This window comes from Stomoxys calcitrans, chromosome 3, assembly GCF_963082655.1.
Source record: "Stomoxys calcitrans chromosome 3, idStoCalc2.1, whole genome shotgun sequence".
In the NCBI taxonomy this organism is placed as follows: Eukaryota; Metazoa; Arthropoda; class Insecta; order Diptera; family Muscidae; genus Stomoxys; species Stomoxys calcitrans.
The window spans coordinates 24,417,818-24,436,635 of record NC_081554.1 but is presented as its reverse complement, the minus strand read 5'-3'; the positions used below and the strand labels follow the sequence as shown (position 1 = coordinate 24,436,635).

General features: G+C 37.5%; 1 protein-coding gene across 1 annotated transcript in view; it reads right to left on the bottom strand.

The window, feature by feature from the left end:
• Positions 1 to 3,628: 3,628 nt before the first annotated feature.
• Positions 3,629 to 18,818, bottom strand: part of LOC106088611 (carboxypeptidase N subunit 2) — a 202,906-nt gene continuing 187,716 nt past the window's right edge. Inside the window, exons 11-14 of the mRNA XM_059365083.1 lie at positions 16,602 to 16,764; positions 16,286 to 16,417; positions 10,841 to 12,255; positions 3,629 to 8,062 (exon numbers count right to left, since the gene is read on the bottom strand). Coding sequence (XP_059221066.1) covers positions 11,573 to 12,255; positions 16,286 to 16,417; positions 16,602 to 16,764 — 978 coding nt within the window. The 3' untranslated portion in view covers positions 3,629 to 8,062; positions 10,841 to 11,572. The remainder of the gene's footprint in view (positions 8,063 to 10,840; positions 12,256 to 16,285; positions 16,418 to 16,601; positions 16,765 to 18,818) is intronic.

Sequence of the window (18,818 nt, the reverse complement as noted above, 5' to 3'; positions counted from 1 at the left end):
ATTGTATAAAAGACTCCAATGTATCATTACTTTTTCCTCCACCATGTTTGACTATCTTTTTTATACCCTCCAAAATAGGATGGATACTAATTTCCTAATATTGGTGACCTGCACCATTGTATAAAAGACTCCAATGTGTCACTACTTTTTCCTCCACCATGTGTGACTATCTTTTTTATACCCTCCAAAATAGGATGGATACCAATTTCCTCATTCCGTTTGTAACACCTTGAAATATTCGTCTAAGACCCCATAAAGTATAAATATTCTTGATCGTAATGACATTGCCCGTTTGTCGAAAGCACTCTAACTTTCGAAGGAGTAAAGCTAGGCGCTTGAAATTTGCAAAAATTTTTATTAGACCATATAAACCGATCTGGGATCTTGACTTCTGGAGCTTCTAGGGCGCGCAATTCTATCCGATTTCATTGAAATTCGGCACAATATGTTCTGTTATAACTTCCAACAACTGTGTTTAGTATGGTTCAAATCGGTACATAACCTAATATAGCTGCCATATAAACCGATCTTGGATCTTTACTTCTTGAGCCACTAGAGGGCACAATTTTTATCCATTTTGGCAGAAATGAGGTATGTTTTGTTATGACTTCCAATAACTGTGCTTAGTATGGTTCAAATCAGTTCATAGCCTGATATAGCTGCCATATAATCCGATCTGGGATCTTGACTTCTTGAGCCGCAAAAAGGCGCAATTATTATACGATTTGGCAGAAATTTTTCATGAAGTGGTTTGGTTCGATCGTCAACAACTGCGTCTACTATGTCCCAAGGCGGTTCATAGCCTGATATAGCTCCCATATAAACCGGTTTCGGAACTTGACTTCGTGAGCCTCTAGAGGGCGCAATTATTGCCCCATTTGTCTGAAATTTTTCACAAAGTGTTTTGGTTTGACCATTAACAACGACTGCGCCAAGTTTGGTTGAAATCGGTACATAATTTCGCATCTTGACTTCGTAAGCCTCTAGAGGGCGCAATTACAGTCCGATTTGTCTGAAATTTCGTATGAAGTGTTTTGGTTTGACCATTAACCATCCTGATTATACTTCTTGAGCCTCTATATAGGAAGGAATTCTTATCCGATTTGGCTGAAATGTTGCAAAACGACTTTTTGTATGATTTTTAACTGAATCGGTACATACCCTGATATAGCTCTTATATAAACAGATCCCCCACATATATTTCTTTAGCCACTATCGGGAACATTTGTTATCCGACTTGGCTGAAGTTTTGCACAATGAATTTTACTTTTGTATCCAACAGCCAAACCAAGTACGGCTCCAATCGGTTCTTAACTTGGTATAGCTGAAATAGCATAGCAATTCTTATCCATTATCCTTTGGTTGTCTACAAAGAGATATGGGCCAAAGAATCGGACAAATGCGATCCATGGTGGAGGGATCTTAGCTCGGCAGAAATTAGCGCGGTTTTACTAGATAATCTAGACATGTCCGTCCGTCTGTCTGTTGAAATCACTCTACAGTCTTTAAAAAAAGAAATATTGGGCTGCAACTTTGCACAGATTCTTTTCGTGTCCACAAGCAAGTTAAGTTGGAAGATGCGCTATATCGGACTATATCTTGATATAGCCCCCATATAGACCGATCCGCTGATTTAGGGTCTTAGGCCCATAAAAGCCACATTTATTATCCGATTTTATTGAAATTTGGGACAGTGAGTTATTTTTGGCCCTTCGATATCCTTCTTCAATTTGGCCCTGATCGGTCCAGATTTGGATATAGCTGCCATATAGACCGATCCGCCGATTTAAGATTTTGGGCCCATAAAGGGGCATTTATTGTCCGATGTCGCCGAAATTCGGGACAGTGAGTTAGCTAAGCCCCTCGACATACTTCTTCAATTTGGCCCAAATCAGACCAGATTGGGATATAGCGGCCATGTAGACCGATCTCTCGATTTTAGGGTCTTAGGCCCATAAAAGCCACATTTACTCACCGATTTTGCTGAAATTTGGGACAATGAGTTGTCTTAAGCCCTTCGGCATCTTTCTTCAATTTGGCACTGATCGGTTCAGATTTGGATATAGCTGCCATATTGACCGATCTCTCGGTTTTAGGTTTTGGGGCCATAAAGTCGCATCTAATGTCTGATGTCGCTGAAATTTGAGACAGTGAGTTTAGTTAGGCCCTTCGACGTCCTTCCTCAATTTGGCGCCCCAGTTCGGTCCAGATTTGAATATAGCTGCCATTTAGTCCGATGTCTCGATTTAAGATTTTGGGCCCATAAAAAGCGCATTTATTGTCGGATTTCGCCTAAATTTGGGACAGTGCTTTGTGTTAGGCTCTTTGACTTTTTCTGCAACTTGGCTCAATTCGGTCAAGATTTCGACATAGCTGCCATATAGACCGATATCTCGATTTAAGGTCTTGGCCCCATAAAACCCGAATTTTTTATCCGATTTCGCTGAAATTTGAAGCAATGACTTATGTTAGGCTTTTCGATATCCGCATCTTAGATTGTTCTGATCGATCTGTGTGTGGCAATAGCTACAAAAAAGACAATCAAGAAATTTTAACAGTGACTTGTAGTTATTAGACCACTCAATGTCCGTGCCGAATTTGGTCCAAATCGGATTATATTTTTATATCCCTGCTGTGGCGGCATAATTTGCATTCGGCATTTGTCGTCGGATCACGAAAGGTGGTTTACATATATCTCGATTTAAGGTCTTGGCCCCATAAAACCCGAATTTTTTATCCGATTTCGCTGAAATTTGAAGCAATGACTTATGTTAGGCTTTTCGATATCCGCATCTTAGATTGTTCTGATCGATCTGTGTGTGGCAATAGCTACAAAAAAGACAATCAAGAAATTTTAACAGTGACTTGTAGTTATTAGACCACTCAATGTCCGTGCCGAATTTGGTCCAAATCGGATCATATTTTTATATCCCTGCTGTGGCGGCATAATTTGCATTCGGCATTTGTCGTCGGATCACGAAAGGTGGTTTACATATATACCCGAGGTGGCCCAGCCGAACTTGCATGTGCAGCCGAACTTAATGCCACTTTCCTTTTTTTTTTTTTTTGTTAAAATAAAGAATTTTTCAAAAACCAACAACTGGACAGTAAACTACGAAGTAAGATAAGCATCAATCAGCGTTCAAAATTTGAAATGAATGGTCGTTTTCATTAGTAAATGGGAAATAAAATTTAAAGATAGCATCTTTATTTTAAAGTGTTTGGTCTGTGGCCCATTTTCATTGCTAAAAGCCTACGAATAAGGAAAAATCTTAAAATTTGGGCCAACTTTTTTTTTCAGTATAAACAATGGTTTCAGATTCTCTCCTTTTGAAGCGTTGCTAATAAATGCACCCTGTTCCAATATGTATCCTGTACCACAGTAGTGATGCAAGTTACAAATATTTTCCATAATAGATTGCCTTACAAAATTTCGTACTCACCTTGTTTGTTTAACCCTTTTCCAGAATTGTTATAAGCACTTTGTGTAATTTTTATAAAATTTATTTCAGTTTATGTTTTTATTGATATTCCCCATTCAATTCTTGTTTAGCTCTTACAAAAACTCATTCATATGAAGTCTTAAATAACTCATCAATAAAAAATTCATATTTGATAATTGGATGAACTTGCAAAAGGGAATGCTTCAAATAATTGTAGAAAAATGTTTCATTGCATCTTTAAGTGCTACAAAATAATTCTAGGATTTAAATAAATGCTTTCTTAAAACTATGCTAAATAATAAATGAAATATAAACTCAATGCATGGGTTCGAAGCCATAAAACAAACTGAACGGAGAATTTGATATATGAAACCAATTAAGCCGTTTTAAATGACTGCCATGATTGTGGTTGTATGTACGAGTGTGTGTGTGTGATCTCGGCCTTTGGATTTTTTTTTAGTTTCTTTTGAACTATGAACAATTAAAATTATCTCTTACCATGTTATTGAGTTCATTTCGTAAGTATAACTATCTATGTATGTGTGTGTGTGTGTGTGGTGAGTATGTGTTTATTTGTATATGAACTAGGTGTATGAATGAGCGCTATGTGTAAATGTTTTTGTAGGTATGCATGCAAGCAAGCATGCATCCCTTTGGAGTCAATTTGTTTTGTCAGTTTTTTTTTTTTGTCTTTTCAAAAGTGAATACATGTGACACTGTTGTTGGTATGTATATATAAATCTTACATTGTTACATGTTTTCTTTTATAAATCTTACATGTGTTTTTCTTTATAGACTTTATGCTTATGTTTAAGTGTGTTTAATTTTTTATTGATTTCATTTTGTTATTCTCCATTTTTGCAAAGAATTTATGCTACTATTTTGTGGTTTATATTTAATTTAATATAAACTATACAGGTTATATCTAAAAAAAAAAAAATACAATAACTTTAAAACTTACATATACAGGGTGTTGCATTTGAAATGGCAGAAGTTAAAAACAAACTAATAACCTGCACCACAGGAGTGGTGTAGGGTATAACAAAACCAGTAAGGAAAGGCAAAAGTCTGGCGGTGCGGTCTTTATAATACCCTAAACCTACCCTATAAACACAAAAGACAAAAGATGGACATCTAATTCTGAACCAATTTTGATGTACCTCGGCAGATGTATCCATATAGAATATTAAAATTCCTATATAAAATTTCGAGCAAAGCAAATCTGTTCAAAATGTAATAATTACGGTTGTCAAATGACAACAAATTATCCAAAATCTGACGAACAAATACATGGGACCTATATCCAAATCTAAATCGATTTCGACCAAACTTTATGGATATTGTGGGATTCGTCGAAAAAAGCGTTGTATTTTTTGGGAAGATTGGCCAAAAAATGCGCTTGTAGTGGGTCTAGGAGTGAAAATCGGGCGATATATACATATGAGAGCTACATCTAAATCTGAACCGATTTCTATGAAATCCACCAGTAATATTGAAAGTCATAAGAAAATCTTTCCTGTCGAATCTCGAGAGAATTAGTTAACAAATGACCATTTTATTGTTGTATTACTGCAAATCGGACCAACATATATATGGGAGCTATATCCAAATCTGAGCCAATTTCCATGAAATTCACCAATAATGTCGGAAACCATGAGAAAATCCTTCGTGTCAAAATTCGAGAGAATAGGTTAACAAATGACCATTTTATTGCTGTATTACTGCAAATCGGACGAACATACATATGGGTGCTATATCCAAATCTGAACCGATTTCTATGAAATTCACCAGGAATAAAGAGAGTCATAAGAAAATCCTTCCAGCCAAATTTCGAAAGAATCGGTCAACAAATAACCATTTTATTCCTGTATTACTGCAAATCGGACGAACATATATGTCGGAGTTATATCCAAATCTGATCCGATTTCTATAAAAACCATCAATAACATTGACAGTCATAAGAAAATCCTTCAGGCCAAATTTCGAGAGAATCGGTTAACAAATGACCATTTTATAGCCGTATTACTGCAAATCGGATGAACGTGTAATATATGGGAGCTATATCCAAATTTGATCCGATTTCTATGAAATTCACCAATAATGTTGAGAGTCATAAGAAAACCCTTTCTGTCGAATTACGAGAGAATCGGTTAACAAATGACCATTTTATTGCTGTATTACTGCAAATCGAACGAACATATATATGGGAGCTATATCCAAATCTGAACCGACTTCTATAAAATTTAACTGTAATATCTGGAGGCACAAGAAAAACCTTCCTGTCAAATTTCGAGAGAAACGGTCAACAAATGACCATTTTATTGCTGTATTACTGCAAATCGGACGAACATATATATGGGAGCTATATCCAAATCTGAGCCGATTTCTATGAAATTCACCTGTATTAGCGGGAGTCACAAGAAAATCATTCGTATCCAATTTCGAGAAAATCGGTCAACAAATGACCATTTTATTCCTGTATTACTGCAAATCGGACGAATATATGTGTGGGAGCTATATCCAAATCTGAGACGATTTCTATGAAATTCACCAGTAATATTGACAGTCATAAGAAAATCTTTCCTGCCAAATTTCGAGAAAAATGGTTAACAAATGACCATTTAATTGCTGTATTACTAGAAATCGGATGAACATATATATGGGAGCTATATCCAAATCTGAGCCAATTTATATGAAATTCACCTGTATTAGCGGGAGTCACAAGAAAATCATTCCTGTCGAATTTCGAGAAAATCGGTTAACAAATGAACATTTTATTGCCGTATTACTCCAAATCGGACGAACATATATATGGGAGCTACATCCAAATCTGAACTGATTTCTATGAAATTCACCAATAATATTAGAAGTCATAAGATAATCCTTCCTTCGAAATTTCAAGAGAAGAACAGTCAACAAATGACCATTTTATTGCTGTCTTACTGCAAATCGGACGAACATATGTGTGGAAGCTATATTCAAATCTGAACCGATTTTTTCCACGGACGGACAGACAGACGGACAGACAGACAGACGGACAGACAGACAGACGGACAGACAGACGGACAGACAGACGGACAGACAGACAGACGAACAGACAGACGGACAGACAGCCGGACAGACAGACGGACAGACAGACGGATAGACAGACGGACAGGCACACGGATAGACAGACGGACAGACAGACAGACGGAACGACGGACAGACGGACAGACGGACAGACGGACAGACAGATAGACGGACAGACAGACAGACAGACGGACAGGCACACGGATAGACAGACGGACAGACAGACAAACGGACAGACGGACAGACAGATAGACAGACAGACAGACAGACGGACAGACAGACAGACAGACAGACAGACAGACAGACAGACAGACAGACAGACGGACAGACAGACAGACATACAGACAGACAGACAGACGGACATATAGACGGACAGACATAGCTAAATCGAATCAGAAAGTGATTCTGAGTCGATCGGTTTACTTATCAATGGGTCCATCTCTCTTCCTTTTGGGTGTTACAAACAAATGCACTAAGTTATAATACCCTGTACCACAGTAGTGGTGTAGGGTATAAATATGTTAAATTATCAAAAAGTTAAAGTAGATGAATTTTACATAAAAAATATCCGAAATTTCATAAAAGGTTTTTAAAATGGAATAAAATCATAATTATTTCAAAAAAGTGCTGTTGTCATATTTCATTTAAGTTCTGTTACTCCAAACAAACAACACCCTGCATATGTGTGTGTGTAACTGCTTTGGAGTGATGTTTTCAAATGCAGCAGTCAAAAGGATGGAATGTCGAATATGTGATTGATTAGGTTAGGGCTCTAACTTAACTATTTGTTCAAAATACTTATGCAAATTTTATTTGCATATGAACACTTTATAATATAAATATTTCTGTGTTTTTTTTCTCTCTCTCTCTCTTTCTTTCTCTCTCTTAAATTATGCAAATATAACTTTATGATAAAATGTGGTATTTTTGTTATTTGCATTTCTTACATATATCGTTTTTTTTTTGTTTTCTTTTCTTTTTCCTACAATTATTTACATTTAATTAAATATTTGTTTATTTTTTCTTATTTGTTTAGCATTTTATGAAAATATCACATTGAGAAATGTGTTCGTGTGGTTTCGTAAGAGACAAATTAAATATTAGAAATAATATTTTTATTTTAAGTTAAATAAAAAACTTAATTAAATTCATAAATAAGTGTTATGTAAATATCAATAATGGAAATATTTATGTTAGTTAATCAATCAAAAATGAAATTCTTATGCATAGACTTTGATGTTTGTTCAAATGATTTTATGAAGAGAAAGTTCATGTGAATTGGCCTTCCACTATCATGGATTCTGCTTAAAACGTACAGATTCAATTCCAGGTTTGTAGATCAACAGTTTTCTGTAAAGGCTATCGTTGTACTTTTTGCTGAAGAGTACTTTACAAGCAAAAGGTTGGTCAATTATGACAAAACTAAGGCTTCTTCATACCTTGATTTAGTTAGGACCTAGTTTTCAGATGTCGTTCTATGTTGGGTTCAGCGTGTTTGATGTACGATCAATTTGAGGAGAGAACATACAGGGTGCACCAGAGGGACTTACCTATTTGAAATAAATAAAAAGGCGTTAAGTTTGGGGTGACAGAACTTTGGATACCCACTACCTCGGGCATATAAGTAAACCACCTCTCATCATAATACGGCGCAAAATGCATAACATATGCCCCCATAGCAACTATATCGAAAAATGGTCCGATTTGAACTAAATACGGCACGGACATTGAGTGGTCTAATGTACTTATTAGACCACTCAATGTCACTCAATGGCCTTAGAGCTTAAATCAAGAGATCGGTCTATATGGCAGCTATAACCAAATCTGAACCGATCTAAGTCAAATTGAACAGGGATGCCTAAGGACCTAACACAACTCTCTGTCCCAAATTTCGGCGAATTAGGACAATAAATGGGTCTTTTATGTGTCTAAGACCTTAAATCGAGAGATCGGTCTATATGGCAGCTACATCCAAATCTGAACCGATCTGATCCAAATTGACGAAGGATATCGAAGGGCCTAACACAATTCATTGTCCCAAGTTTCGGCGAAGTCGAACAATAAATGCGTCCTTCATGGGCTCAAGACCTTAAATCGTGAGATCGGTCTATATGACAGCTATATCCAAATCTGGACCGATCTAGGCCAAATTGCAGAATGATATCAAAGGCCCTAACAAAACTCACTGTCCTAAATTTTGGCGATATCGGACAATAAATGCGCCCAAGGCCTAAGGCCCAAGACCTTAAATCAGGAGATCGGTCTATATGGCAGCTATATTCAAATCTGAACTGATTTGAGCTAAATTGAAGATGGATATCGAAGGGTCTCCGTATATAGCCTGATGAAGCTGCCATATAAACCGATCTGGGATCTTAACTTCTTAGGCCTCTAGAGGGCGCAATTCTTATCCGATTTTGCTGAGCCAATATGGGGCGCATTTCTTATCAATTTTGGCTGAAATTTGCACGATGTGTTTTGGTATCAATTCAAATACCTGTGCTAAGTAAGTAATGCCATATAAAGCGCTCTTGGTCTTGACTTCTTGTGCCGCTAGAGGGCGCTGTTCTCATCTTATTTTGCTGAAATTTTGCATGAATTGTTTTGTCATGATTTCCAACAAATGTGCTAAATATAGTTTAAATCCCTCCATAACCTGATATAGCTGCCGTATAAAGCGATCTTGGGCCTTAAGCCTCTAGAGGGCGCAGTTCTCATCCTATTTTGCAGAAATTTAGCATGAAGTATTTCATTATGATTTCCAACAACTGGATTTACGAATTGTATAAATTGGTCCATAACCTGATATAGCTGCCATATAAACCGATCTTGGATCTTGACTTCTTAAACCTCTAGAGGGCGCAGTTCTCATCCTATTCTTCTGAAATTTAGCATGAAGTGATTTGTTATGACTTCCAATAAATGTGCTAAGTATGGTCTAAATCGGTCCATAACCGGAAATAGCTGTCATATAAACCGATCTTAAATCTTGACTTCTTGAGCCACTAGAGGGCGCAAATTTTATCTGATTTGGCTGAAAATCAGCATAAAGTATTTTTTTATGACTTTCAGCAACTATGGTTCAAATCCATACACAACTTGATGTAGCTGCCATATAAACCGATCTGGGATCTTGAATTCTTAAGCCTCTAGAGGGCGCAATTCTTATCCGATTCGGCTGATATTTTGTACAACAATCGTTGTACCTTCAACAATCGTGTCCAATTTGGTCTTGATAAATCTATAGCCTCATTTCATTTTATAACCGAATGGACCAAAATATTACCCAATGACTTCTACTATGGTCTTCAACATTCAGTGCATTTATGGTACGAATCGGACTATAACTTTTGTTTGGCCATTATTTTTTGTTTGGCCAAAAAGAGATACCGCGCAAAGAACATCACAAATGCGAACCAAGGTGGAGGGTATGTAAAAAATTAGCACGCTCTTACTTGTTCTTATATCTTTTTTGTGGTATTAAGTGAAATGGCTTGTCTAGGAAGACTACTTTTGAAAGATTGTTTTGTTTCGACTTTGTGCATCTTAAAAATTACCTCAAATTGTAACGATATATCAAAAAACCCAGTGATTTGGTCCTACCAATCCCATTTTGGATCAACAGGTTGTATGAAAATTAAATATTATATATTATTATCATTTAAAAACCAAAAAGTTTAATTTCCCTTTCAAAAAGTCTATGCATATATTGGGGGGAGTTTTTAAACTAAAGTTAATTATCAATTATGTTGCCTATTTTTAGGCACTTTGTATGTTTTTGTGTTTGTGAAATCAACAGGACAAAAAAAAAGAGAATGTGATAATCAAAATACAAATGATATTAAAAAAGAAATTTTGGTTTAACCCAAATGCGTTTTCTACATAATTACATTGCAATTATATGTTCATTGTTAGGTTTGTGGTTTGCATGGCGCTTTGTCTCTCTCTCCTACACACTCTCTCTCTATCTCCCTCTCTAGTCTATGTAATCCTTGTAATTTTATTGACACAAACCAAATTAATTTTTTTTTATTCACTGTTTATAAACATTCAATAAAGTACAATGAGAGCAGATGTGTTTGTGGGTGACATTTAACCATAACAAAATGTTGGATATGGGGCATTCCACTAAAAATTATAAAATTTCTTGGAGATTATGGTATGGAATTTTTTTGAAATGATTTTTTTTTTTAAATCTAAGATTATTTGCAATGGTGTGTGGAAGAAGTTGATAGGCGATCAAAGCCATGTGGCCTCCTTAACCTTACCCATGGGTTAAGGATAGTTTTTAGAAAAATTCGAGAAAATTTTATTTTGAATTTGCTTACCAGAAAAACATGTATCGATGAAAAGACAGACATGCTTGAAACAATGCCCTACTTAGAAAGTGGCTTAGGGCTGCAGTATGTTTTTTTCTAAATCTTAAGTAAACAGTTTTTGAGTTGAATTTTAAGTTCCAGATTCCGAGTAGGGTTTCTTTAGGAAATAATTGGTTCTTAGTTGGCTTAGATTGCGTCTATGAGCAATTTTCTTTCTATGTCCATTCGTTTTGCCTCTTTGTAAGTCTAAACATGTATTTTTAAATTCACCATACATAATTATTTGTGGAAAGCCCCATATTATAAAACGTTGTATGTGTATGTCTGTGTATATATGAAAAAGTATGATAGTATTTTTTTTTATGTATGTGTATATATACACCTGCAGATGGGTATGGATGAAGGATAAAACGGCATTAAGAACATTACATTACTTTGTACAAAGGAATTGTTTAAGACTCTCACACATCAAGTGTTTTTAGCCTTAAACCAATTCCATAGCTTCCCACAGGGAAAGGACAAGGACACAAGTTGCAACAGCAGTGTTGGTGGTGGTGGTGGTAGTGATGGCGGTAGTGGTTGTGGGCTATACTGTTGGTCGTAGTTTATCTACGTATGGGTGGTTTTTGTCATTTGCTGCTGCTGCTGCTGCGTGTGATAGTCATTGTTGAAATGCGAAGGCATTGCCGTGGTTGTATGCAATCGCATTGTAGCATTCGAATGACCCATAATGCCTTGGGGTCAGTTGACGCTGACCAAGGGTTCAAGTGTGGTTAAATGCAACAATTGTTGCTGATGTTGCTGCTGCTGGTGTTGTTGCTGCTGAAGCTCTGTTGTCAGCATTGTTGTTGGTGGCGGTGGTAATACCACCACTATTGCCTCCGGTGGCATTGTGCCATGATGGTGTGTCAAAGGCGTGCCGCTGAGCATTGTATTTGCCGCACCGGCCGATGGTGCCCCCGGTGGTATAACAGTGGCCGCAGCAGCCACGGCCGCTCTGGCCGTGGTACTGCCACAGTTAAGGGGCGATGCTAAGTATCTTAAATTTAAGCTGCTACAACTCGATGCATCTTTTGCTGACGCAGCCGACATTGGAGGTTTTGTCAGACTGCTACTGTTGGCGCCGGTGGTGGTGGTGGACAAAGGACCTGGTGGTGGCGCCACCATCAGTTCATCAATGGTGCACACGCGATCATCGATGGGAAACTTGAAATTTATTTCATTCGCCTGGGCCTCAACGTTATCACCATTCTTCTTGGGATTGAGTGGCTCGGAGGCCATGCTCTCGAAGCCATTGCTCTGGGCATTCATTGGTGTCCTCTTGCTGGTGCCATTGGTGGGCGAGGCGTTGGCCGACCCATTGCTGTGGGCCGTAATGGTTGTGTTGGTAGTTTCCACATTCTTTTCCAAACATTTGTCTTCACCTACAGGGGATTAGAGGCAAGAGAAGAAGAAACAAAGATAAGTTGCTGAAGGCTACAAAGAAAGAAAATAATAAACGTTACGCATCTTGGAAGGAAACGAAATGAAATAAAAAGCTCGTTTTCGATTTGTTCGCATTCACATTGAAGTTGTTTGGGAAAAAATAAAATTTTCGTTAAATTTCCTCTTACATTTCTTCAGGGAATACAATTACATCGTAAAAAAACCAAAATAAGAAAACAAGGGAGGAAACAACATTTTTTTAAGATAAGCGAAACTCTGAATGAGCCAAACCAAAAAAAAACTGATTGCTTTGAACAAAGTTCATGTTGAATTTGTAGTTTTAGAAAATTTTAATTAAACGGCTAAAGTCATTGGTAGAATATTTTATATATTCCTGCAAGCTTGGCTTGTACAAAAAAACAATCCAATCCAATAATGTTGTCTCCCCGCTTTGAGAGCTATTACTTGGGTTGTAACTGGTACTAGTCTTGATTGATGGCTCGCTCAGTGGCATATTAACGGGGGTCAGGTTGCTATTGGGCTTACATCATGGCTACTAATGAAGGCCCTATTGGAAGAAACGTTGCCTTTAATGTTTACACGCCAATCAGGAGAGAGTTTAGGCTCCATTGGCATTTTTAATCCGATTTCAAAACTCTTCAGGATAAAATAATGTCGGTAAGTTTCCTTCCATTCTTTGGAGCCCCCTTATGATAAGGTAGGACAAAATAGATTCAGGTTTTGGGCCCATAAAAGGTGCATTTATTGCCCGATGTTGCCGAGAATTGGAACAGTGAGTTGTGTTCATCCCTTCGATATCTTTTTTCAATTTGGTCTAGATCGGTCCAGATTTGGATATAGCTGCCATATAGACCGATCTCTCGATTTAAGGTCTAGGGCCCATAAAAGGCGTATTTATTGTCCGATGTCGCCGAAATTGAGGACAGTGAGTTGTGTTCGGTCCCTCAACATTTTTCTCTAATTTGGCTCAGATCGGTTCAGATTTGGATATAGCTGCCATATAGACCGATCCGCTGATTTAGGGTCATAGGCCCATAAAAGCTACATTTATTGTCCGATTTTGCTAAAATTTGGGAAAATGAGTTGAGTTAGACCCTTCGACTTCATTCTTCAATTTGGTCCAGATCGGTCCAAATTTGGATATAGCTGCCATATAGACCGATCTCTCGATTTAAGGTTTTAGTCCCATAAGAATCGCATTTATTGTCAAATGTCGCCGAAATTTGGGACAAGGAAATGTGTTAGACCCTTTGACTTCATTCTTCAATTTGGTCCAGATCGGTTCAGATTTGGATATAGCTGCCATATAGACCGATCTCTCGATTTAAGGTTTTAGTCCCATAAGACTCGCATTTATTGTCAGATGTTGCCGAAATTTGGGTCAGTGAGTTGTGTTAGGCCCTTCGCATCCTACTTCAATTTGACCCAGATCGGTCGATCGGTGGATATAGCTGCCATATAGACCGATCTCTCGATTTAAGGTCTTGGGCCCATAAAAGGCGCATTTATTGTCGGATTTTGCTGAAATTTTGAACAGTGAGTTGTGTTAGGCCCTTCGCCATCCTTCTTAAATTTGGTCTAGATCGGTCCAGATTTGGATATAGCGGCCATATGGACCGATCTCTCTATTTAAGGGTTTGGGCTCATAAAAGCCACATTTATAATCCGATTTTGCTGAAATTTAGGACAGTGAGTTGTGTTTGACCCTTCGACGTGCTTTTTCAATTTGGTCTAGATCGGTCTAGATTTGAATATAGCTGCCATTCAGATCTTAGATCGGTCCAGATTTGAATATAGCTGCCATTCAGATCGATATCTCGATTTAAGGATTTGGGCCCCTACAGGGCGCAATTATTGTCCGATTTCGCTGAAATTTCGGAAAGTGAGTTTTGTAAGGTCCTTCAAAACCCCTCTTCAAATTGAACCAGATCGGTCCAGATTTGGATATTGCTGCTATATACACCGATCTGTCGATTTAAAGTCATTTTTAATCCGATTTCGCTGAAATTTGACACAGTGACTTATGCTAGGCTTTTCGACGTCCGCATCGCATTTGATTCAGATCGGTTTTTATATGCATATGGCTACCAAAAAACTAATATTTGTTCTACAAATTTGAACAATGACTTGTACTTATTAGACCACTCAATGTCCGTGTCGAATTTGGTCCAATTCGGACCCTATTTCGATAAAGCTGCTATGGGGTATAAGGTATGCATTTTTCACCGGGTTTTGAAGAAAGGTGGTTTGCATATATACCCGAGGTGGTGGGTATCCAAAGTTCAGCCCGGCCGAACTTAACGCCTTTTTACTTGTTTTAAGAAGTCTTTGCTTTTTCTTGGTTCAATAAAAATGTATTTTCTTTACTATTTTCTCAAACCTAGGTGAAGTACACTTGTGTCATCCTATACTCACAACGAATTTCACCCGGTAGGTTCATAAAAAGATAAAGGCCCTTTAAAAACCTTCACCCCGATATGACTTCTGGAGACCATAAGAGTCTCAATCAACACCCGATTTGAGCATATTTTTAGCAGAATCCATGGCAGTGGGTACACAAGATTCGGCCCGGGCGAACTTGGCACGCTTTGGCTTGTTATTAGTTTTAGGCAGAGCTGAGCTTGGTGCAGATCAAACCATATTTGGATATTGCACTCATATAAACCGCTCTCCTGATTAAGATTTTTGAGCTCATAAAACCCGTGTAAGTTGTAAGGGACCCCTTGACAACCTTGACGCTAATGTTGAAAAATTGTAAAGACTAGTTAACAGACCTGTAAAAGAAATGGAATATTTGTTTTCTACACAGGTCCAAATGTTTGTAGCTATCTAGGCTATTGATCATACGCAATAGTGTCCAACATTAATATCACTTATACGCAAGGTGGGTCTTTCTCAAACACATATTAACTAACCTAATCTATTTGTAACTTTTAACTATTAAATTCTGATATAAGCGTCTATGTGTCCATTAATTTTCTGGCAGACTTTTTCAATTACCTCTCATAAGGATGTACTATGCTATACCTTGGAATGACCATAACTTATATCTCAGTTTTTCTTCCTAATATTTCTTGGACATATTTTTTTAATTGCCAGACAGAAGAAAAATATTAGCGAAATTGCCATCAAAAATTTCAACCCTACTTTATCCTATTTTGCCAAAACTTTCCTTACAATTGGTTGCGGAAGGGAGAAGTTTCGCTTTTAGGAAAAATAAACTTTTGGCTTCCTCTTTGAGAACAGTTTTAAGTACCATTAAAAAGTAAGAAAATAAATTTTTGACGCTTATATTTTTTTCTTGTTGTTTCATAACAACAAAAGCAATGTTGGCTTGTTGTGTTGGCCAACTTGGAGAAGGTTTAAACTTGCTGCAAATATCACACCAAAATACAAAAAAAGTAGCAATACTTCAATTTATGCCACCATTTGTTGTCGATGGTGGTCTTATTTTCATTTTTTGCTTGTGCCAAAATGGCTTTCATTTTTTCGCAGAATTGATGGGGGGTTGTTTTTTAGCAACAGCAACAAAGGGCCAAGACAAAGTTAACATATTATATATTAAAGGGTATGTGGTAATAAATGAGAAGTTTCTCTGTGTTTTTTCACTCAACACAAATTGAGAAAATAACTTCAGCAAAATGTGGGTCAAAGAGTATTAAAACAAATTTGTATTATTGCCAATTTAATTTTTACCGCAGTTGCTAAAATATTTTCTCCGAAAACTTTGAGATTGTTTTTAATCGAAAGCTAACAACCAAACAGCAGCAGTCTGGATATGCATGTTTCTATGTTCAAAAGGATAATTCAATTAAGAGTGAACAATTTAATCCTGTGCCATTTTATTGCAATCCTTTGTTTATCATTCGTGATTGCTTGTTTCTATTATAATCCATAATACTAGCAGAAAAATTCTTTCAGCCTTGATTTTTTTCTATTCATTTCCTTCCCACTGCAGCATGTTTGATTTTCTTTTTGTTGTTGTTGTTTCTCGAATCCAATACTTACTGCCATTGAGGTTATCCTCTCGAGTATAGTAGCGGGCACGATTTCTCGAGAAACAAATAGCCACAGAGATTATGATGATGGCAATTAGAACGAATATAACACCACCCAATATGGCGAGAGTATTAAGGCCACCTGCAAGAAATACAGAAAGAGAAAACAATACAAATTTCAATAATAATTTTCTTTAATCCTTGTGGATATAGATATGCAGGCTGATTTAAATAATGACTGCTTAATTGATAATTTAGCCGAGTGGACTATTTTTGTGTAAGAACTTATTTACCCTCCTCCATGGTGTGAAGTATAATAAACTTACCAGCTTCAAGAAAATTGTGTGAAGTACTAGCTGCATTTTGTTCCTCATCGGTTATGTACTCTAGGCAGGTGTCTAGGCCATTTGCATCCAGGTCTGTTATCTCAGCACCTCTTAAAGTTTTTGGTAGAAAACAAATCGGATATGTTTCCCATTTCCACTGTAGCTGAAAGAAAAACAACAAAAAATAGTCCAACAAGGACATGAGCAATGGCCCAAAGAAACACCGTAAAATGGCAATAAAAGTAACAAATTGTAAATCATAACAAAAAAAAAAAAAAACATGTAAAAAGGACTTAGGTTCGGCTGGACCGAACTTTGGATACCCACCAGCTCGGGTATATATGTAAACCACCTTTCATCAAAATTCGGTGAAAATTGCGTATCTCATGTCACATAGCAGTTATATCGAAATATAATCCAATTTGGACCAAATACTAATAAGTACAAGTCATTATTTAATTGTGTGTAACAAAATATTGGTCTTTTTAGTAGCTATATCAAAAAATAAACCGATCTGAACCATAAATGACACGGATGTCGAAAAGCCTAACATAAGTCACTGTGTCAAATTTCAGTGAAATCGGATTACAAATGTGCCTTTTATGGGGCCAAGACTTTAAATCGAGATATCGGTCTATATGGCAGCAATATCCAGATCTGGACCGATTTGGGCCAAATTGAAGAAGCATGTCGAAGGGCCCAACGCAACTCACTGTACCAAATTTCAGCGACATCGGACAATAAATGCGTCTTTTATGGCCCCAAAACCTTAAATCGAGAGATCGATCTATATGGCAGCTATATTCAAATCTGAACCGATCTAGGCCAAATTGATGAAGGACGTCGAAGGGCCTAACACAACTAACTGTCCCAAATTTCGGCGAAATCGGACAATAAATGAGCCTTTTATTGGACCAAAACCTTATATAGAGAGATTGTCTATATGGCAGCTATACCCAAATCTGGACCGATCTGTGCCATATTGCAAAAGAATCTCAAGGGGCTTAACGTAATTCACTTCCCCAAATTTCGGCGATATCCGACAATAAATGCGCCGTTTTTTGGCTCAAAACCTTAAGTCGAGAGAACGGTCTATATGGCAGCTATATTCAAATCTGAACCTATCAGGACCAAATTGACGAAGGATGTCGAAGGGCCTTACAAAACTCACAGTCTAAAATATCAGCGACATCGTACAATAAATGCGTCTTTTATGGGCCCAAAACCTTAAATCGAGAAATCAGTCAATATGGCAGCTATATTCAAATCTGAACCGATCAGGGCCAAATTGATGAAGGATGTCAAAGGACCCAACACAACTCACTGTCCCAAATTTCAGCTACATCCAACAATAAATGCGTCTTTTATGGGTTCAAAACCTTTAACCGAGAGATCGGTATATAGGGCACCTATACCCAAATCTGGACCGATCTGTGCCATATTGCAAAAGTATGTCAGGAGGCTTAACTTAACTCTCTGTTCCAAATTTCGCCGTCATCGGACTATAAATGCGTCTTTTATGAGCCTAAGACCTCAAATTGGAGGATCGGTCCATACGGCAGCTATAACCAAATTTGGACCGATCTGAGCCAAATTAACGAAGGATGTCGAAGTGCCTAACACAACTCACTGTCCCAAATTTCAGCAAAATCGGACAATAAATGCGCTTTTTAGGACCCCAAAACTTTTAACCGAGTAATCGGTCTATATGCAGCTATACCCAAATCTGGACCTATCTGTGCCATATTGCAAAACAATGTCGAGGAGCTCAACCTTACTCACTGTACCAAATTTCGGCGACATCAGATAATAAATGCGCTTTTTATGGGCCCAAAACCTTAAATCGAGAGGTCGGTCTATATGACAGCTTTATCCAAATCTGGACCGATCTGAGCCAAATTGGCGAAAGATGTCGAGGGACCTAACACAAATCACTGTCCCGAATTTCAGCAAAATTGGATAATAAATGTGGCTTTTGTGGGCCTAAGACCCTAATTCGGAGGATCGCTCTATATGGCAGCCATATCCAAATTTGGACCGATCTGAGGCAAATTGACGAAGGACGTCTAAGGGCCTAACACAACTCACTTTCCCAAATTTCGGCGAAAAGTCATAATAAAATATGTCATGCAAAAAAAGTTATAACAAAACATTTCATGCAAAATTTCAGCCACATCGGATAGTAATTGCGCCCTCTTTAGGCTCAAGAAGTCAAGA